This window comes from Anguilla rostrata, chromosome 9 (assembly GCF_018555375.3).
Source record: "Anguilla rostrata isolate EN2019 chromosome 9, ASM1855537v3, whole genome shotgun sequence".
Lineage (NCBI taxonomy): Eukaryota > Metazoa > Chordata > Actinopteri > Anguilliformes > Anguillidae > Anguilla > Anguilla rostrata.
Window position 1 is genome coordinate 52082640 of NC_057941.1, and position 16067 is coordinate 52098706.

The 16067-nt window shown below is 47.9% G+C and overlaps 1 protein-coding gene across 3 annotated transcripts in view; it reads right to left on the reverse strand.

Annotated features, from left to right (window-relative positions):
• Positions 1–16067, reverse strand: part of LOC135264130 (roundabout homolog 1-like) — a 141554-nt gene that overhangs the window by 99085 nt on the left and 26402 nt on the right. For 2 of the 3 annotated variants that reach the window (XM_064352819.1, XM_064352820.1), the window contains exon 3: positions 15368–15454. In XM_064352819.1, coding sequence (XP_064208889.1) covers positions 15368–15454 — 87 coding nt within the window. Of the gene's footprint in view, positions 1–12633; positions 13822–15367; positions 15455–16067 lie in introns of those variants that run through there. The other variant, XM_064352821.1, reaches the window with a different exon arrangement.

The following is a 16067-nucleotide window of genomic DNA, read 5'->3' on the forward strand; positions in this document are numbered from 1 at the left end:
ATGCATGTGTGTATGAGTTTGCCTACATGTTTGTGCATGCATGTCTGCAGCTGCATGGATTTGTGGGTCTGTGCATGTGTGTTGGCCAGCATGTTTGTGCATGCATGTCTGCAGCTGCATGGATTTGTGGGTCTGTAGGTGCATGCATGTGTGCATGTATGTTTGCCTGCATGTTTGTGCATGCATGTGTGCAGCTGCATGGATTTGTGGGTCTGTAGGTGCATGCATGTGTGCATGTACGTTTGCCTGCATGTTTGTGCATGCGTGTCTGGCAGAGGATGGATGGATGGATCTGAGCGTCTTTCTGACTCTGTTCATTCATGCAAGAGCAGCATGTGTTTCACATCCGGGCTCCTGCACTGTACCCTCTGTTCTCTCACTCATTTGGAAGGGCAGCCAGATGTGAGCACTCTCTCACACTGCCAGAGAAGACAGACAGGCGGACAGAGCACGGCACAGCACAGCACAGCACAGAGAAGCACAGCACAGCATAGAGCAGCACAGCCCTGGTTAACGTGTTCCTGCTACGAGTACAGACTGCGTTAATTTACCCACAAGCCCCTGTTTTCCAGTCCTCTCAGCACTGGAGTAAAACAGCAGAAAAACGCCCCGGCTGATGTACTCAGAATTCAAGGTCCCTGCTGGAGATTTCATTGGACCGAGTGACATTCAAACAAGCCAATGAACAGCAAGCCCTTCCCAGAGGACCCGGGTCCCAGAAGGGGAAACACAGGAGCAGAAGGAACAGGAGGAGAGCCCAAAAAAGGAGCACTCCAATCCCTAAAAAACAGCCAGAGAGCAGCTCCAAGGCTGGATGTCTCACAAACTAATGTAATGTAAATATTTTTGGAAAACTAATGAAGGGGCAAATTCTGCCAGAAGGCTTTCTTTCTTTTTTTTTTTTTTTTAAAGGCGTCTGTGTAAATTTGTCTGGGTCATTAAAAAGACATTCTCCTCCTCAGCATGATGGTGAGATAGCAGAAATCCAGCCCGAGGTCAGTCTTCACCTCCCGTCATTTTCTGTGTGTGGCTTGGAAATGGAAAACTGTAAGATCATCTCCCAATGGCCACGCCCTCAGCAAACAGGCCACACCCCCAGCACACAAGCCATGCGCACACGTGTGCGTTTGTGTGTATGCATTTGAGTGCGTGCAAATGTGCGAATGTGTGAATATTTCAAAGAAGGAGGGAGTGTGTGTGCGTGTGTGTGTGTGTGTGTGTGTGTGTGTGTGTGTGTGTGTGTGTGCAAGCAAGCAAGCATGCACAGGTCTGCGTGAGTTTCAAAGAGAGAGGTTGTGCATTCATGCCTAATCAATGTACCATGATCTTAAGGGAAGCCTTAATCAATCACCGGATCAGTCTCTGTTCTCCTGCGGTGCCTTTAAAAACAAACAGTCACACGGTGCTTTACAGCACTTTACAGTTGGCCTGCTGACTACACTGCTTTCCAGTGTGCGGCTTAACAACAACAGCACTCAGGGGCACGGCCGGGAACCATGGGGGACAGGTGCTTAATGAGAGGGTAAAAAGGCCCGTTTTGACGACCGGAACATTTTTCTGCTTCCCCCCGCACATTCAGGGGGAAGGTCAGCTCTCGGAGCGCTCTCGGTCAGCGTGGAGGGGGACCAGGGCTGCCGGCGCAAGGCCCGTTTTTCACCGGATCTGTCGTGAATAACCTACCCAATACAGGTCACCGTGCAGCAAATGTCCCATAAAAATGTCATGTGTTTGAAAAACAAATTAACCAACACCGTTTCTTTTTTTGATTTATTCCCGCGTTAATGTTTCATTCTGTCTCTCTCGCTCGCTCACCTTTAAACCTTTTGCCCTCTGAAGAGTAGGTTCTAGAACTCTTTCAGCACTGTTTTCGGTCACCAGTAGCGATTGTGACATCAGCATTAGAATGTTCAGCTGAGAGCATTCTGATCGCATATTTGTGACCTCACAACTTAAAAGGTTAAGGGATAGTACACTGCTCAATACTTTCTGTTCACTCCACATCGACCAAAGACTGACCCTCCAGCCTTCCAGAGCCTCTGGGCAAAAAGAGTGCAGTTCATACACCTTTGCCAACACTCCCTCAGTCCATTATTCCCCCCAAGAACCCAAGCACAATCTAAAAAACCCTCATACTCCAGACCCCTTCTCCCCAGCTCTGGAGAGGAAATCCTGAAGTGCTGTTAATAAGCAGTAATAACAGTCACCGTCCAGAGATACAGGCCACTCAAAGTCAAGTTAATAAGTTAATCTGTCAAACTGTGAATGCGTGTGTGTGTGTGTGTGCGTGTGTGTGCGCACATGTATGTGCGTGTGCAGAAGAAAACCCTGCCCTAACACTGACATTTACTACATATTCAAGTCACCGTGAAGCAGAAGCGTTTACTGCAGATCAGACACCTTAATAAAGATCCCCTGCCACAGCAGGAGCAGGAGCTCGGCCAGCACACGGAAAGACATTATTATTTTATTCTTCTTCATATTATTCAGGTATATAGCCTCCATCTCCTCACCATGGTTACGGGCGACATCACAGTCGTCTCTATAATGGCAAAGTCCTTAGAGACGTGTTACAAGGTCACCTCCTCCTTCGTTAAGCCCAAGAGCACCGCGTATTCAAAGAGAACCCACAACCTCTCTATCGCTTCCTCCTCCTCCCTTCTTTCTCTTTCTCTCTCTCTCCCCTTCACTCCGTCTCTGGCCAGGTTGTTCATTAATTAAATGTATTTTAATAGCACGTTTTTACGGAGAACTGCCACAAATACGCAATCCGGAGTAGCAAGGCAAGAATCAGAGCAAAAAGAGAAAACAGCAGGCCTGAACCCCCAAATAGCCATGAGGTTAAAAAACTCCCAGTGGGCATAAAACCCGTGAAACAGTGGTGAGAGAAAACTCGATGTGCCTCCCCCTGATGTGAAGAGATCTCAGGAGAAACCTGGCTACAGAGGGGGAGCCCCTCCTCCACTGGCCCAGCCTGCTGTAAAGTAACAGCAGAATGGAATGTAGCAGAAATGCTACAAGGGATCTAGCTAATAAAGTGGGTTAAGCAGGTTACAGTTGAGGTAATAGCTAACAGGAATAATAGAAGACCAAATTGTAACTCAGCCAGCCCATTAAAAGACATTACCCCTCCTCCCCCCCCCCCCCCACCTCCCCGCCCCTTAAAGGTTATCGCATCAGGTTTCGGCACCGTGAAATCGCTGAGCTTGAAAGGTGGAAAAGTGTGAAATGGGGAAAAGCTAAATCACAGAGCTCCTGGCAAAGAAAAACAAACTCAGAGGCTAACCTCATTAGCCCGGCTAAACAGACGCACTCAGCTCAGTGCATCACAGCGTGTTTAAAAGTGTAGAGTTTGCACAGAGGTGTGTTTCTCTCTCTATTCGTATTGGTTTGTTTGACCTTTTTCTAACTCGGCTGGGTCCGCTGAGAAGTCCGCTCTCATTAGCAGTGAACTGGCCTGGGGAATCTAAATGGGCGGAGAGAGGAAGGGACTGCACAGCCAATCAGATGGGAATGGAAGGGGCTGTGTAGCCAATCAGATGGGAATGGAAGGGGCTGTGTAGCCAATCAGATGGGAAAGGAAGGGACTGCGTAGCCAATCAGATGGGAATGAAAGGGACTGTATAGCCAATCAGACAGGAATTGAAGGGATCGTGTAGCCAATCAGATGCACACAGATATACACACACCCATGCATGTTCACATACAAAACACACATGCATACAGATACACATATCTATATGCACACAGGTGCTCACATACAAACACACACACACACACACACACACAGACACAGACACACACGCTCACATACAAATACACACGCACACACATATACACACATACGGCTTGTGGGAGTGATACAGGAGTGGCCGGAAGGGGGGGGGGGGGGCAACCCCCACCAAACCCCTAAATCAGAGGTGTCCGATGGGCCCCAAGTCTCCGGCACTGTTTATCCGGATGGTCCCAGAGGGCCACTGACACCGTGACAAATCTGATGGGCTCAGTCACCCCGAAACCCACAGCGCCCCCAAAACCCGCAGTGCCCCCGCAACCACCTACTGCGGGGGTTCCACACTGAAACACCGACGGCTTGCGCAAGTAAACATGTAAACCAGTTATAACCAGCTTTCTCTGGGGGGGGGGGGGGCACAGCTCGTCCTGTTAAGCCACTGTTCCAGAGTGTGGATGGGGCCTATGCCAATGCCGACTGTGGCCGACACCCCCTGAATGGTGATTTGTAATTGGCTGCAGTATCGCCTGGGGAACGAGGGATTCAGCCAATCAGGGTGACAGAGACTAACTGCTCATTGAGACTAACAGCGCCCCCAGCTGGTCAATGGGCTACCTGTATTCTGCCTGCAGATGAACTAGGACTCAACCTTTTTGAAACTGAAACGTTAAAAAAAACTTTATTAAAGCGTGGTAGTCACACTGAGCTTGACACATCATCTGTCAGCGAGCCTGCATGTTTTTGGAGTACCCAGAGGAAACCCACACAGACACGGGGAGACCATGCAAACTCCACGCAGGGAGGACCACAAACCCCGAACCACGTTCTTGCGTTGGCAACACCACGCTGCCCAAAAAGCATAAAGCACGAGGAGGCGTCCTCCCCTGACTCACGTCTGTGTGAGCGCAGCCGGTGGGCTGCAGCGTGAAATGAAGCAGTGAGCTGGCCTCATGAGTTTCCTGCACTCTCCCCAATTCATCGACAAGTTCTCAGGTGTGAACACAGCTGATAAACACTCCCTGGAGTTTCAAATTTGGAGAAAAAAAGGGGGGGGGAGCGAGGCGAACATTTTAAATAGTTTCTTTGGGGGGGGTTTCATTACATCATTGAACGGTTATTCTTCATTGGCTGTTCATTGCTCATAAAAAACCCAAAAGAAACATGATTTATTAGTCTATTTATTCATCACTACTCAACTCCGTAGGTAAACAAAGCCCAGAGTGAACATTCCTGCACCAGTCAGTAGCCAATCAGAACTCTCCCACTGGAGCAACTACAGTGTGTCGGGGGACTGGAGAGGGCAGATGAGCCAGCTTTGGGGGTCCCCCCCACGGTGTCGCCCCCCCCCCCCACCCCCACCCCGCTCCGCTCCTGGAGGACCGTGCAGACCCCCACTGCTCCTCGTTACTCACCGTTTAATTGATCAATTAACACGATTGATTATGCAGTTAAGCGCCCACTTCTCTCTCTCTCTCTCACATCTCTCCCTCTCCCTCTCCTCTCCGGTGACTTGCGAGGTAACGGTTCCGTCTCGTCACACGCCCCGCTGACGTTAGCCTGTCCCGGGGGGGTTACGGTAACGGGGAGACCCGCAGTTTAAGCACCGCCCTAAAAAGGGCGACCCTCCCAGGACAGCCGCTGGTCAGGGGGTGTAATTACGGTCCGTGTGCATTTTTTAAAATCTTCCGGTCACAGAAACACAGAGAGCGGGGCGACTCTGTTCATTCCTGTCTGACGAGAGAGCAGCTCTTACTTTCCCCCGCTAATGAGTCAGAGATGCTTCAGCATATCCTGAGGAGCCTGAGAACAGGGTCATGATTAGTCTAGGAGCCACCACAGTCCTGTGTGTGTGTGTGTGTGTGTGTGTGTGTGCGAGAGTGTATTTATGCATGAGTGTGTGAAAGAGTGCATGTGTGTGTGTGTGTGTGTGTGTGTGTGTGCGTGTGTGAGAGTGTGTGTGTGTATTTATGCGCGAGCATTCTCACCCAGCCCTTTATCTGAGCTGATGAAAGCAGATTCAGACACACAGCTCGCGCGCTAGCGTCCGCGCTAGCACTCACTCACTACTCCCTCGTAAACGTTCCCGATGAATGAGCTGGATAAGTGGGAAGGCAAACAGCACTCTGCTCCGCGCGCGAACCGCTCGTCCCCTCCGGAGAGCCCCTCTAACAGACGGGGCGATGCATCACGGGTTTACTCAGCGCGGCGGACGCGCGAAGACGAGCGAGAACCGTTCTCCCCGCGCCTCGCCGCACAGCTGCGCAGCGGCACTTAGAGACAGGAAGCAAACGAAACAGGAAGTGGTCATAACAAACCCTGTCCCGTCAGCATTCCTCAGGGCGTCGGAGAGCCACCCGCCAACGGCCAGCGTTGCCAGACGACAAGGATTTATTCCCCCCAAAAACATTCCTCAAGTAAAAGTCCTGCCCTGTGTTTCTTCCACCCATGAGCTCAGCCAGCTGATTTCACTGATTACTTCTACCTCCTGGCAGAGGAACTGTGCTAATTAGCAAATACAGGTGATTGGAGAGGACTTTTCCCATCTGAACCTGGATCTTCCTCCTCTGCCCAGTTCGGCACCCTTGCTTCCAACTCATCACAGAGGTGGTCCTGCACGAGAGGATCACATGACCACGTCACATGATCAGGGTGTGAGAAAAGCCTGTGTGAGTTCAGCGTTCTGTTCCAGCCCAGCACCACAACACCTGATTCCACTGGTCAACCAATCATGATCTTAAATCATAATCTTAAATCATGATCTTAAATCATAATCTTAAATCATGATCTTAAATCTTAATATTAATTCAGATCCTGAGTTCCAGTGCTGGGACAGAACAGAGGCTTACATCCACACCAGCCCTCCTCCAAGACGATTGGATGTAATGGCCGCGGGACAGTTTAATGACCTTGGCACTGCTGGCTCGTTACAATATCTAAATGCTCACTATCACGCCTCGCTGGCAAGAGCTGACCCCTGACTCCCTGACCCCTGACCCCTGACCTCTGCACCCACACCATACACGTGTTAATGTGTAACTCTGCTTCCTCCCCAGAGGGTCCTTTCCACACCATTCAACAAGTCCAGGACAAAATCAGGTCACACGTTTAATAAACAGCAAAGAGGAAACTGCCTACAGCAGAGATCTGAGAACCAGCACACACAGCGTGTGGATGGGAGTGTTTATACATGCGCAAATGCTACTGTCTGACACACACACACATACACACATACGCATGGACATGGACACACACACACACACACGGACACGGACACACACACACACACGAACATGGACACACACACACATACACACACACACACACACACACAAACACATGGACACACACACGCACGCACACACACACACAAAACACCCCACTCAACAACAAATACGGACATGGAACACAACACACACACACATGCACACACACACACACACACATACATACACACACACACACACACACACACACATGGACATGGACACTCACACATACACACACACAAACACACACACACACACAAACACAAACACACACACAAACACAAACACACACACACGCACGCACACACACATAGAATCAGCCCCACTTTTCCAGAAAAAAAATATACATAAGGAGGCAAAATTAAGCAAGGAAAAGCTGCATCTCAGACAGGCACAGAGCATGAAAAGAGCGCACAGAAACAGACAGGAGGGAAAATGTCTTTTCCAGAAACCCTGCCAGCATCAGAGAGAAAATCAACCGGCAAAGGAATGCCACATTCAATCGAGCTTTTCACTGCAGGAGCAAAGCCGTTTAAACAGGCACCACCAACCACAGAGCAGCAACAGCACCGAATGAACTACCAACCACAGAGCAGCAACAGCACCGAATTAACTACCAACCACAGAGCAGCAACAGCACCGAATTAACTATCAACCACAGAGCAGCAACAGCACCGAATTAACTACCAACCACAGAGCAGCAACAGCACCAAATTAACTACCAACCACAGAGCACTGAGAGCAGCAACAGCACCGAATTAACTACCAACCACAGAGCACTGAGAGCAGCAACAGCACCGAATTAACTACCAACCACAGAGCAGCAACAGCACCGAATTAACTACCAACCACAGAGCAGCAACAGCACCGAATTAACTACCAACCACAGAGCAGCAACAGCACCGAATTAACTACCAACCACAGAGCAGCAACAGCACCGAATTAACTACCAACCACAGAGCAGCAACAGCACCGAATTAACTACCAACCACAGAGCACTGAGAGCAGCAACAGCACCGAATTAACTACCAACCACAGAGCAGCAACAGCACCGAATTAACTACCAACCACAGAGCAGCAACAGCACCGAATTAACTACCAACCACAGAGCAGCAACAGCACCGAATTAACTACCAACCACAGAGCAGAAACAGCACCGAATTAACTACCAACCACAGAGCAGCAACAGCACCGAATTAACTACCAACCACAGAGCAGCAACAGTACCGAATTAACTACCAACCACAGAGCAGCAACAGCACCAAATTAACTAACAACCACAGATCAGCAACAGCACCGAATTAACTACCAACAACAGAGCAGCAACAGCACCGAATTAACTACCAACCACAGAGCAGCAACAGCACCGAATTAACTACCAACCACAGAGCACTGAGAGCAGCAACAGCACCGAATTAACTACCAACCACAGAGCAGCAACAGCACCGAATTAACTACCAACCACAGAGCAGCAACAGCACCGAATTAACTACCAACCACAGAGCAGCAACAGCACCGAATTAACTACCAACCACAGAGAACAGCAACAGCACCAATTAACTACCAACCACAGAGCAGAAACAGCACCGAATTAACTACCAACCACAGAGCATGCAGCAACAGCACCGAATTAACCACCAACCACAGAGCAGCAACAGCACCGAATTAACTACCAACCACAGAGCAGCAACAGCACCGAATTAACCACCAACCACAGAGCAGCAACAGCACCGAATTAACTACCAACCACAGAGCAGCAACAGCACCGAATTAACCACCAACCACAGAGCAGCAACAGCACCGAATTAACTACCAACCACAGAGCACTGAGAGCAGCAACAGCACCGACTTAACTACCAACCACAGAGCACTGAGAGCAGCAACAGCACCGAAACACACACACACACACACCGTCCTAACACACATAAAAGCTCTCAGACAGGCATGTACACACTTACACAAACACACAAGCTCTCTCTCTCTCTCTCTCACGCAGTTGTAATCACCATTCTCCACCTAAAACCAGCCTCTAGGGGGTCACAGCTATGACACACACACACCCCATTGGGCCAGAGAGCTGTCAGTCAGGACCTCCCTTCAGCTGCCAGCTGGCCCCACCCCCCCCCCCAACCATCACTTCCTCAAGGTCAGCTTCACATTAAAATCCCTCCCCAGCTCTCCAGCCCAGCCCGACTCTATGAGTCACAGGCTGTGCCTCAGCGGGGTCACACCCACCCCCCACCCCCCATCCCTGATCTGGCGTCCAGCTGTCCCAAAACTGTTCCCCCTCTGGCTCTGCAGGTCCAGAGCCAAATAAGGCCTCCAATGGGAGGGGATCATTAACACAACTCCTCCAAAGTCTGGACACACTGGACCGTTTACACACAACTCCTCCACAGCCTGGACTATGAGGACAAACTGGACAGTTCACACACATTGTCCTCTACTGCCTGGACTATGAGGACAAACTGGACAGTCTACACACATTGTCCTCTACTTCCTGGACTATAAGGGCACACTGGATAATTTGCACGATATCCTGCTCTCCTGCTTCAACTAAGAGGACTCGTTGGGCAGTTTACACACTCTATGCTGTCCTTTCCGTCGAGACAGGCAGGATTCTGATTGGGTAACACCCGGTAACAAAGAGCCACTGAAGAGAAACGTGACTTCCTGTGCACAATAGCTTCAGACTCTCTGTCTGACGGTGCCATGGAAGCCTTTCATCGGGAGGGAGACGGACAGACGGCGGCTAAAGCAGAGACGACATTAGCGGTTTGGTGTTAACTGGGCTTTTAGCTGGCGTGACACATCAGGCTCATTAAGCCCAGACACACACTGAAGGCACAGTACATTTTTACGGCAGTGTGGTCATCAACAGCAGCGAACCGTTGGAAGCACAGACACTCGTGAATAGACAACAGACGCCAACAGTAGAGGAACTGTGCACTAGGTACTACTGGGGCTCTGGGAACATGACGAGCCGGGGGGGGGACAGTGTGGGGGGGCAGTGTATCATAAAGGTTAGGGGGTGAGGCTTATAACTCTGTGGTTGCTGGTTTGATTCCCAGGTGGGGGCACAGCCACTGTAGCCTTCAGCATGGTACTTAACCTGAACTGTCTCAGTAAAAGTCCAGCTGCATAAATGGGCTGTATGCATAAAGAGTACAATGTACAAAGTAAGTCAGTCACTCTGGATAAGAGCGTCTGTTCAATGTCTGTTAGATTATCTAACCGCTCTTATTATTAGTTCCACTAAGGGACAGAGAGTCAAAGTGGCAAATGCCTGAAATACCTTCCAGAGGAGGTAAGGCGCTCGAAACGAATGGAGTGACACACCTGAAAACAATCTGTGCGGGAAGCCGCGCGGTGTCTTTGAAGAGGAGGCATGCAGGGCCACCCGATAATCAGGGAGGCATTACCTTCAGGTCCTCCTGTAATCTGCAGCACGATAAGCAGCTAAACACACAGCGCCAGGCTAGCCACAGCAGCTAATTATTATTGATCACGGTGTCTCTCTCTCCCTGTTCCGCCTCCCTCTCCATATAAATTACTGCATTGACACACTAATAACACACACACACACACACACGCATACACACACACACACACACGCATAGACACACACACACACACACACACACTCACGCATACACACACACACACACACATGCATACACACACGCACGCACACACACACACGCATACACACACACACACACACACACAGTAATAATACTCAAATGCTTGCACATCTCCTTCACTTCTCCCTGTATCTCTCACACACTCTTCCTCATGCACACACACACTCACTCTCTCTCTCCTCCCCCCATCACAAACACACACCAGCTCTCTCCCTCTCATACACACACACTATCTCTCTCTGTCACATACACACTACCTCTCTCACATATATTCTCTCCCTCTATCACAAATACACACTCCTCCTCTCTCTGACACACATAGGGCTTCTACCTCTGACACGCGCAAACGCGCACGCACACAGGCTGGACTGCCTCGTTTCCAATGCAAAGTGTCGACCACTAACGCTTGTACCACTATCAATTGATCATGCTCAATGGGTTACAATGATATGTTGTAAGTAAACATAAAACATCAATAACGTCATTTCCGCGGTGATTCTGCCCATAGTCACTTACAGCAGCGCTATAATTTATGCTCTGAAGCAATATGAATAGTCGATCATGGGTCAAGTGAGGACGCAGAACGGTTTCCTGCCCGTAAAATGGAAAAATGCAGAAGCAATTCCGACTGAATTCTATACGAATCTGAGTACTTATTACTCCTCCCACGCAAAAATAAAATAAAATAAAATCATGCACACACAAAACTATTCTTCCACGAAATTATGTAATTGCGGATGCTGTCCGGCTGCAGTTCTGGATAATTAAAGCTTTTAAAATAGGACAATTTAAACCCTGCTGTACTTTCATCAATCAACAAACCGCCACAACTAGCAATTACCCCTCAAAAAATGCCTTCGTAAGCAGAACCAGGCCGTGGTTGCGCAGCAGGACGTTTCAAAAGCAGCGCACGCGTCTCCGCTCCGCCGGATTTGATCCGCTTGCGAATGTAGCCATTCCAAGGGTTAGCCTATGCATTTATTGACTTATTAAGAGCAATGCGTATAATGCAGTTTAAGAAAAGTTAAAGTTTAGTCATGGTTTTTAGACTGTTTCCCCTCTCACAACTTTGTGAACAGTTAACACGGTCGGAAAAACGCTTATGTAGACAAGTCTGAGACGAAACAACGCTGAAGCAAGACACTACATGACGAACTGTTTCATCCCAATCGCCGAAGTGACATTCAAATCGCCGGTGTGCAGTCTTGTAAACATAGCACACACATATTGTTAAATTCCCATTTATTTTCTGAAAAAAGAAGCGGCTATTCTTCGTCTCGATACGATGTCTTGTGAATCAACTGGGTATGTACTGACGGTAATCCTGAGACTATGTTGCCGTTTAGCCGCAACCCCACGGGTTGTAAGCAGAAATAAACAAACATATAAACACAACTGTACAATACCTTTGATTATAAAGCCGAGCAATCTGAATAGCCTACTGCAAAGCCTATAGCACTTCAACCCAGCAAACATCAGTAAGCAGAAGAAAAAACAGATGTTGCAGATTCCAGGATGTGACCTGACAATAATTAGGTCATTGCTTCCAGCAAGTCCGGCTTGACACCTGAAGAGAAGACGGTACTCCCAGGTACCGTCGCACCTACAGAATACAAACTAATCCCAGTTCTTAACAGCAATGGAAATTAATATTAAGCAAGTCGTTTGGTCAAATGAACCCATAATCTAAACCATACATTTTAACCGGCGCATTATGGATACGGTTAACAGTTCATAGAGAAGAACAATAAAACATTAACAAGGAAAAGAATGTATATATTAAATCTGGACCTACAAAGTTATGCCATAAGAAAGCAATTTCCACCATGTCTACAGATGTTTATTTTCTGGCAAAACATTTTATGATCTTGAAACCGTTTAAAGTTCAAGTCCTTTGATGGAAAACACATGATCAATTCATTCAGCACGTTTTTTCCCCATAAAATATTTTTCATAAGAATTAAAAAGTTAAACTCCTCAGCAATATATTTACCTGAACATATCTGAAGAAATCCGCATAAAAGGTATATTCCCAGAAAAGTCGAAGACATCATTCCAACCGTAGAACGAAAACCGTTTTTCTCTGCAATCCTCTTATTAATGCATGAAACGTGCAAGTCGATCTGTCATACTCCCAATAATTAATGTTACAATAAAGCTTGATGACCCAAAGCAGATGTCTTGCCGTTAATTATTATATTCCCAATTTCATTTTTTTAAATCCTCAAAGGGACATCATCTTCATGCGTGGTGTCCAAAAAAAAATCTTCAAAGTACAATATTCGCTTTTGTAGTCTTTCTTTTTAAACGGAAATGTATTATCTATTTACACGTTGCGTCTTCGTTACTTGCTATTAAAACTTCTCAGCAACGTTTGGGTTTGCGACGACTAGCAAAAAATAAAAAGTTGCATCAACTTTACAGTAGCCTGCCCAGTTCTAGTGCGCGTGAGTGTTTGAATCCCCGCACATGCACACCCGTTCCTCGTGCCTGCAGTCCAGCGGATTGTAAAAGTAGGCGCTCTGCTCCCCATTCAGCGGAGCGGAGAATGATTTACGGAATGGAATGTGCCACTCTCTCCCCCTCCGGCTTCACATAATGGGCTGTTCCAAGAGGCAATTTAACCTACTGGGAGCTGGACTCTTTAAAAAAAACGACGCATCAGTAGAAGGCACCAGTATAAACGTTCCTGGGCACACGTCGCAAAACACGAATACGCGTCTTCGTACGCTTTAGGCGCTTTAAAATAAGCCTATACTTTTTTTTTTTTTGGATTTTCATGAAAAGGAGGGGTGGAGGGAGAGAAAATCAGAGGGGAAGAATGAGAGTAATTGAATTGAACTGAAGTGAATTGAGAGAGACACGCGACTGAAAGGTGTGACGCGCGAGTCGGGCAGGGCGGTTATCAGCGGAGACGCGCGGCGGATAGCGCTAATCCGTTTAGCGCGAAGGTGACTGCGCTCCTCCTCCGCCGCGCTGTTAAGTCCCGAGCGTGTTCGGATCAGATGCCACGAGCCACTTTGACAAGTTAATTAAAATCACTTTAGCGGTGATTAGCCGGGAGCTGTTACCTCTCCGCGCATAATTCAAGGATGTAATCTATTTAAGAAGATTTAGTAATCAAAGCTCCGCGGTCAAACCCGGGTTTCACAATTAGTGTACTGTTTCTATTACGCGAGTCACTCTCTCGATCTCGCGCCCCTCTCTCTTCATAATAAATAAATATGGTCTTTTGGGGCTTGATTAACTTGACTACGTCCTGGACGCGGGTAGAATGTCAAATGAAGGAGTTTTCTGCTTTCATTGACAAAGCAGACTTGGTCTACAAACACACCTACTAGGTACAGCGAGAAATACCGGCCCGCATCCCAAAGAAATCACATCAAACAACAAGTTTGAACGTGGAATGATGATACATGCCGGTGTTGAATTCCAGTGGTTAGAAAAATAAAACACATGTTAATGCTTGTTATCGAGTCACAAAAAAGCGAGAAAATAAAATAATTATATTATTTTTTCATAAATTGCAGGGTCTGGGAAAAATGTGTTGCCTTCGGACCGTACAATTAATATTTGTCACAAGTGCGCCCCCTGCCGGTCAACTACAGTAAATGACTGGGGCACGACATAGCGTTCAACCACCGAAGCAGTACTCATATTTCCCAAGTAAATCTAGTTTAATCAGACGTTTGCTTGATTTATTGAAGTTTTATATACAGTAATGGTTTTTAGATTACCATGAAACATGAAAGATGAACCCAGTTCCAAAATAACTGCGTCATTTAAATATTGCTTACAGTTGTGTAAGATGCTATTTGGACGCCACCCAATTCTGTTTTTCCAATTGGTTAATTTCTGTTTGATTTAGCGGAATTATATTCATGCATTCCCATAACGGAAACGCACAACTGGCCATCAAAATGGCTAAATTAATCTTATGTTTTTATGCTGCGTCCCCTCAAGAACCTCATGTTTCGTCACGGAAAGGTCAACGTTGATGATAAGTCTCAACAAGAAAGCCGAGAACTGTCATTCATAGCATTCATAGCAACTGTCATTTTTTTCGCGTGTGACATAAAAAAAACAAAAAAGCATTATAACGGTCATTTATAGCCCATAACTATATGAGATGCGAAAGCAGAACAGAACTGCGAAGAACAGTAAAGTCTCTGTTCATGAGAGTTCCTCTGGCTTTGACTCGCAGAGCCTGGTTCTGCGTTTGGAGAGGGGACACACCTTGTGGGGAGTTACCCAACATACCTGACCCACACCTGCCCCGGCAGACACCTTAATTACAGGAGCTACTCATCCTGCTACTCACAACCACAGGTTTGTGTGCTTTCCTTTTCTCTTTCTTCCTCAATCCCTCCCTCTATCCACATCCCTGCCTCCCCGCTCTCTTTCTTCCTACTCTCTCTCTCTCTCCCCCTCCTTCCTCATTCTCTGTTTTCCTACTCTCTCTCTCTATCCCTCCTCCCCTTTCTCCCCCTCTCATCTCTCTCTTCCTCTCCCTCCCCTCTCTTTCTCCCTCCCCCTCTCTCTCTCTCTCTCCCCCGGAGTGATGGAAGCCATTCTCTCTCTCTCTACTTCCTGCCACTAATCTGTTAATTGCTCTAACTGCACCCCTGGCATCCCAACTGAACAGCTACTGGGACCCTGTATGATACTTATGCAAACAGGAAAACACTCATTCACACACACACACACACACACACACTCATACACACCTGTGTAGCCCAACGAGTTGTCATCCTCGTGTTCAGAGGTAGAGGTGGGCGTGGCTTCCTCACTGGCCCCGTCCTCTCCGACCGTACCTGCGGGAAAGGTAGAACAGACATTAGAGTTCACGAATATACAATGAGGAGAGCGGGACAATCAACGCATCCCACACGCTTAGTGGACGACCCGGTCCAGACTTCATGACCATACAGCCTCTGGCTCAAACTTGAACAAAATCTGCGTTTCCACGGTTTCAAAGTGCTTCTCGCAAGCCCATGGAAAGCCAACAGGTGACATCACAGTCAGTTTGCCTATATATATATGTATTTTTGTTAATATTATTATTATTTATTTACAGTCTTTGAATCCCGGTCTATCTGCAGGGACATCTCTCTTCCCCGGGAGCGAAAGGCCCGGAGCCGAGGGACAGATACCCTCGCCCCACACAGGACAGGCGCCCTTTTCAGGACGCGGCGAACCGGGCGATAACACGCCAGCAAAAACCGACTACAAACATCCTGCCGTGCCTTTTCCAAACGGAATTACGCACCGCCGGAGATAAACGCACACTTGAGCCGTCCCGAGTTCCCAAATTTACAATTTGGGCACTTGGCCTGGCGGGGGCGTTTAGCCAAGGTCACCCGCAAGGTCACCGGCACGTTCGGCAGCCCTGGATAACCACCGTGAAGGCCTCAGATAAGAAAGACT